This window comes from Halyomorpha halys, unplaced genomic scaffold (assembly GCF_000696795.3).
Source record: "Halyomorpha halys isolate HHAL.00 unplaced genomic scaffold, Hhal_1.1 Scaffold111.1, whole genome shotgun sequence".
Classification (NCBI taxonomy): domain Eukaryota; kingdom Metazoa; phylum Arthropoda; class Insecta; order Hemiptera; family Pentatomidae; genus Halyomorpha; species Halyomorpha halys.
The window spans coordinates 82,788-88,452 of record NW_027109684.1 but is presented as its reverse complement, the minus strand read 5'-3'; the positions used below and the strand labels follow the sequence as shown (position 1 = coordinate 88,452).

At 29.6% G+C, this 5,665-nt stretch overlaps 1 protein-coding gene across 1 annotated transcript in view; it reads left to right on the top strand.

Annotated features, from left to right (window-relative positions):
* Nucleotides 1-1,464, top strand: part of LOC106677898 (collagenase 3) — an 8,858-nt gene extending 7,394 nt beyond the window's left edge. Inside the window, exon 7 of the mRNA XM_014416093.3 lies at nt 1,093-1,464. Within this exon, the coding sequence (XP_014271579.3) occupies nt 1,093-1,254 (162 nt within the window). The 3' untranslated portion in view covers nt 1,255-1,464. The remainder of the gene's footprint in view (nt 1-1,092) is intronic.
* The last annotated feature ends 4,201 nt before the right edge of the window (nt 1,465-5,665 follow it).

Sequence of the window (5,665 nt, the reverse complement as noted above, 5' to 3'; positions counted from 1 at the left end):
AGTTGGGTCGTTGTTTACAGAAAGTATACATGTGTCGTCAGCGTATGTTGTTAGCACTGTGTTAGGGTGGGTTGGGATGTCAGCTGTATAAACCGTATAAAGAATGGTGCTTAAGATACTACCTTGGGGAACACCAGCGGACTGAGAAAAGAGAGATGAATAAATAGGCTAGGTTTTGATTTACTTTAAAGGTTCTATCAGTGAGGTAGGAGCGGATTATAAGGAAATCTAAAAATAATAATGGCGAGTCACCTATGATTTATAACTACCTAAGTAGGGGAGCTTTTTATTTTTTGCTCGAAAAAACAATTTATTTTATCCTCAGAATAAAAAAAAAGCCTCTTGGTTTTTACTTTTTAGATACGAAATATTGTCAAATTTATGTTTATAAGAAACAGCTAAAAATCTTTATTTGATTTTGATGACATTTTGAGGGATTTTATGGGTTTTATAATACTTAGATGGTCCAGTATCAATTTCATCAAACTCAAAATTCTACTTTCGATTACGCATGTAGAAACATACTTTCTTTGAAACAAACATAAAACTTCAGATGAAGTTTAAATGAAAACACATGTACATATGTATTCCAGTTTGCATTTTGCAAACATAGAAAACGTTCCTAATTCGATAGTGAATTAGTTAACACTTCTTAATTAAATTACAATTTAAGAATTATCCTAGGACATCACAGGCACTATGCCTCTTTTTATATTTATACATTATAAAAAAAATATTCACAGACATCACCAATCATTTTAGAATATTTACGAATTTTATTACATCAATGTAATTCTTTCATGTTGGAGACATTTTAAATAATTTAACACATTATTGTACACTTTTTCATAGAATAGGCTAAAATTTAACATAAATTAGTTAAACATTAACTGAGATAAGTCAACATTATATATATAATTGTTTACTTGCTTTATTCTTCATCACATAAGTAGTCCTTTATTCTTTTTCTATTCCTGAATAATATATGTTTTATTGCTTTATTTTAAGAGAAATTAAAATACACAATTATGGACATGAAACACTACAGATTATGAAATAGTTATCTAATTACCTTTTATTTATGATTTTTAGTCATTATATGGAAAAAGAAGAAAGCCTGCTCCAAAAAAGCCAGCGCAACCACCAAAAGCCCCAGGTGATAGGAATTGCAAAGAGGAAACTGTGGAAAAAGTAATCAACAATGTAAGATTCACGGTGAAAACAAAGAAATGTTCCTGGTCCTACTTCTTATGAACTCCATGGAGAAATCGGCTGTATTAATGTCTTGCCAATCACAACCTTCATCTTATCCCGAAGGAAGACAAGTTTCTCCGATAACACCTACCAGTTCGGAAGTGTAAATAGTTGAGTGTATTTATATTAGTTACTATAAATTGTGTATTTTTCAATCGTTCTATTTACGATGTGATAAAATAGATTATAAATACTGAGAATAATTTATTTATTGTACCATAAAGATATGGTGTAATGTCAAATCACCAATTGTATATTTCTATGATAAGTCTTGTCTCATATTTATTTTGATGTCAAAGAATATAATTTATTTTTCATTTTATTTTGTTATATTTTTATAATACAATTCAGCCCCAATTCTTTATTCCTTGATCAAGAATATGTTGACCTCTGAGATAAGCTTGAATCATTAATATAAATTTATCAATAATGGTAAATAGATAATTAGCACTTGGCGATGGCTTAAAAAAAGCTGTCAATCATGTCTGTTAAAGAAAATTATTCCCACAGTTTTTTTTTTTTTTTGCAGAGTACAAATAATACTATTTATTTAATTTTTTATACAAATTACAATAATATTACTGTGATGTGAGGATTCAATAATTAGTAAGTTAAACAAACATTTGTTCACAGAGTATACGTGAAGTTGTTCCACCAATATAAAGCACATAAGTATACCAATAAGTTTTTGTTGTAGTTCATTGTGAATAACACATCTTTAAATCAACTGCAGTTCTAAACATTTTACTCTCAGACTTTTAAAAACTTTTGCGATTTAATTCTTTTGACTAACTAGTACTCTAGTAAGGGATATACTGTAGTCTGGTTGTTGTTGATACCAAAATCTCTAACCCGCAGAAAAAAAAAAATGTAAAGTCAGTCGCATGGTAGACAGTGGAAACAAACTGTGGGATATTTCGACCGAAAAGCTAGCTTAAACTATTTATCGTCCTTTATATGCATCATATTGTTATATCCTATTCTAAATAGATAATTCAAATTAAAACCATAAACTTTTATTTTTAAAAATATTCTCAGGCCACTGCTGCTGTACGGCTGTGAAGTCTCGGAAGCGCATTCTTTAAGAAAAGGAAAAAAACAAATACAATATTTCAAAATAAAGTCCTAAGAATCTGAGTGGATGCTCCTTGGTTCATAAGAAATAGTCAAATGCATGGGGAATTAGAAATGGAGTTGATAGAGGATTACATCAAAAAACGGTTCATGAAGTTCCACTCCCAGTTACCGACAGTTAAAGGAGCGGTGGAACAAATTGGAAAACCCAACCTTAACCCGAAGACTGAAATCCGGCTGCTGCAGGACATTCTGTTGTAAATTCTATATTTATTAATTTCATTATTTAGATTACTTCCACTTTATTTTTTTTCTCCCTCCGATTTTTTTTTTTTCAAATTTACTCTTTTTTTAAAGGCCAATTGTTTGTTTTGTTAGAGTCTACGAATGTTGTTAATTTCACTTTTCTCTTTTATAAAGAAGTATTTTTTTTTATCTTACTATTATTTTACCACCCCCCCTCATAATCAATTGTTAAAAAAAAAAATATGTAAGGTTATTTCAACCATGTAAGGCCCATCCAGGCCAATCTAGTATTAAATAAATAAATTAATTTTTATAGTATTCATCATAAATATATTCTTCTTTGAAGTAAATTTAAGAACTTAAATGCTTCAAATAAAAGAAGACTGTTCATTTGTAACTTTATAAATACAAATATCAAAAAAAGGTTTGCATCAGCCTTTTTTTTTTTGTTAAAGCTAAAAAGAAGGAATTCAAGGAAATATGTAACATAAAGTACAAACTATACATACTTAAAAATAATGCTTTTAATAAAGAAATTCTTTTTTATATTTAACAAAATATTTCTTTATATTAATAAAAAAATAAACAAGATAAAAAATTATAAAACAAATTTGTTCTTTGTATTAAAAAAAGAAAGGAAAAAAAAATTACTATATATTGTTTGGAAGAAAAGTAAATAAATAAAAATATGGAAAATCTGGTATGTATGTTGCTTAAGATATATGCTGTGAGCACGGAATTATGAATATTTTTATATATAAATATATGTTAGTATAAATGATTTGGACCTATGTCCAGCATGGAACTGAAGGGGAAGAAGTACATTAATTCATTGTCAAGAAAAATAGATAATATATATATATATTGTGAACTGGCCAAATACATACAAGATAAGAGAGCCATTGTTGGGATCTGATGCATAGACAATCCAGGCTCAGTATTATAGCAATGTTTATAACTGTCGCCAGTTCAGATCGCACAAATCTATACAAATTTTTAAATTAGAAAAAAAATCTTTTATAACAAGAAACGAAAAATTCACTAATTGATAAATTTACAGAATCAATAAAACAACAAAAATTTACAATCTTTTTCAATGCTGTTTCAACAAATAGTACTATAAATCAAAAACCTATTCCAACACTATACAAATTTAAATTAGCCGTTGGGAGATTTGGCCTGTTGGTAAAGCTTCCTTCCTCAAAGCAAACAGCCTTTTACTGATGATAAAAGCTTTCGGCTCACTGTGGAAAAGCTAACAATAGCACAGGTACACTTTAAGACCAATGAAACTCAACTTGAGGTAAAAGTTAAATTACCGTATTTATGTACTAGCAGTTATGTATAGACCAGCAGTTATAGTATAGACCAGTAGTTATAGTATAGACCAGCAGTTATTGTATAGACCAGTAGTATCGGTATCGCCTGATTTGAGAGACCGCCTGAACCAATAATTTTTTTTTTTTGTTCAAATTACTCATTGATATTCGGCGAGTCTTTTTTAAAGTAGTTGGAGATTATAATAAGGCTGGATTTCAGTAAATTGAACTATTGACAGATTTCGGGAAAAAAAGTAAGATTTCCTCAACCCGATTTTCGATGATTATCGTCTGTGATCCATCGAGATTCCATATTTTTCAAATACAGGCAATATGCCTCTTTTACTACATTTCACGCCCTTTACCCGTGGAATTGGACAATAGACAAAATCGAAGAAAATTGGAATCAATTAGAAATCATAATGAAGATATGTAAAATTTGTTGCAAAAAAAAAAAATATTTTGGTTGATAAATGTCGATTTTTTTGTTTGTTTTTTATTGTAACAAGAAAAATCTATCATTTTTGGCAAATATTATTAAAAGATAGTAGAATCGCCACAAGAAGAGAATGAAAGAAAATTAGGGCTCTATACAACTTCTATGAGTTATACGATAAATGAATGAAGCTTAATCCATTTTTTTTTTAATTTAATAATAAATGTAATTACAATTGACAATCATATAATTTTAATCGTCAGTTTATTGCTCAATTTAAGTTAATAAGTATTAATAAGATTTTTATTTGGCAAAAGATTAAAAAATATTTATCACAGTTACTCAGGATTTGTGGTTACTAGTGAGTCTAGTTTAAACTCAATATTCATTTTCCCCCAATGACAATTCTGGGGTGGACCTTCCTCCGATTCCGGGAAGAACCAGCTCATGTTATCATTGATCGCAAACAATACTTTCTCATTGATCATACCGCCTTATAATAATTTTGTTGATACCCTGAAATGATTTTTCTCTGAATCTACATAGTCTACGTCATGAGTTGTTTATTTTATCAACCGCCTTTTATCTTTAGAGATATTGAGGTGAGAGATGCTTTCCCTATTCTTTCAGAATAGAAACACAAGCAAAATAACAGGAATTGAGATGGCTATGTCTTGGGGCCTGTTTCATAAAGAAAGCTAATAGTATTGGTCCATAAATACTATTGTTTAAACTACATATAACTAAATACAAATATACAATCATATAAACTACGAAGTATTAGCACTAATACCTTTTATTTCATGGTAGGGACTATTAGTGATTATGCTGGAGGTTAAGAAGTAATAGGCAGTATTATACAAACCATCTTGACCAAGTGCAAACTACAACACTAAAAGAGTTTACACTTTGTTGGATCTTCTGTAGCCGAGGGAGTTGAGGCCATTTACAACCTCGGAATTGCAGCTGCGTCTGTTCGAATTCGCCCTGTTGATTGACTTTTATTTAATGGCGATCCCACGTAATGAAAAATTGACCATCTTGCCATAGTTAAAATAGGGTGATAACCTCCCTCCTTTATACAATAAATAGTTTATTGATAATAAACATGTTTTCATTACATTTACCTTGGATGATCCCGACGATATCTTCCGATAGAACAAGATGATGAAAAATTCACTAATTGATAAATTTACACAATCAATAAAACAACAAAAATTCACAATATTTTTCAATGCTGCTTCAACAAATAGTACTATAAATCAAAAACCTATTCCAACACTATACAAATTTAAATTAGCCGTTGGGAGATTTGGCCTGTTGGTAAAGCTTCCTT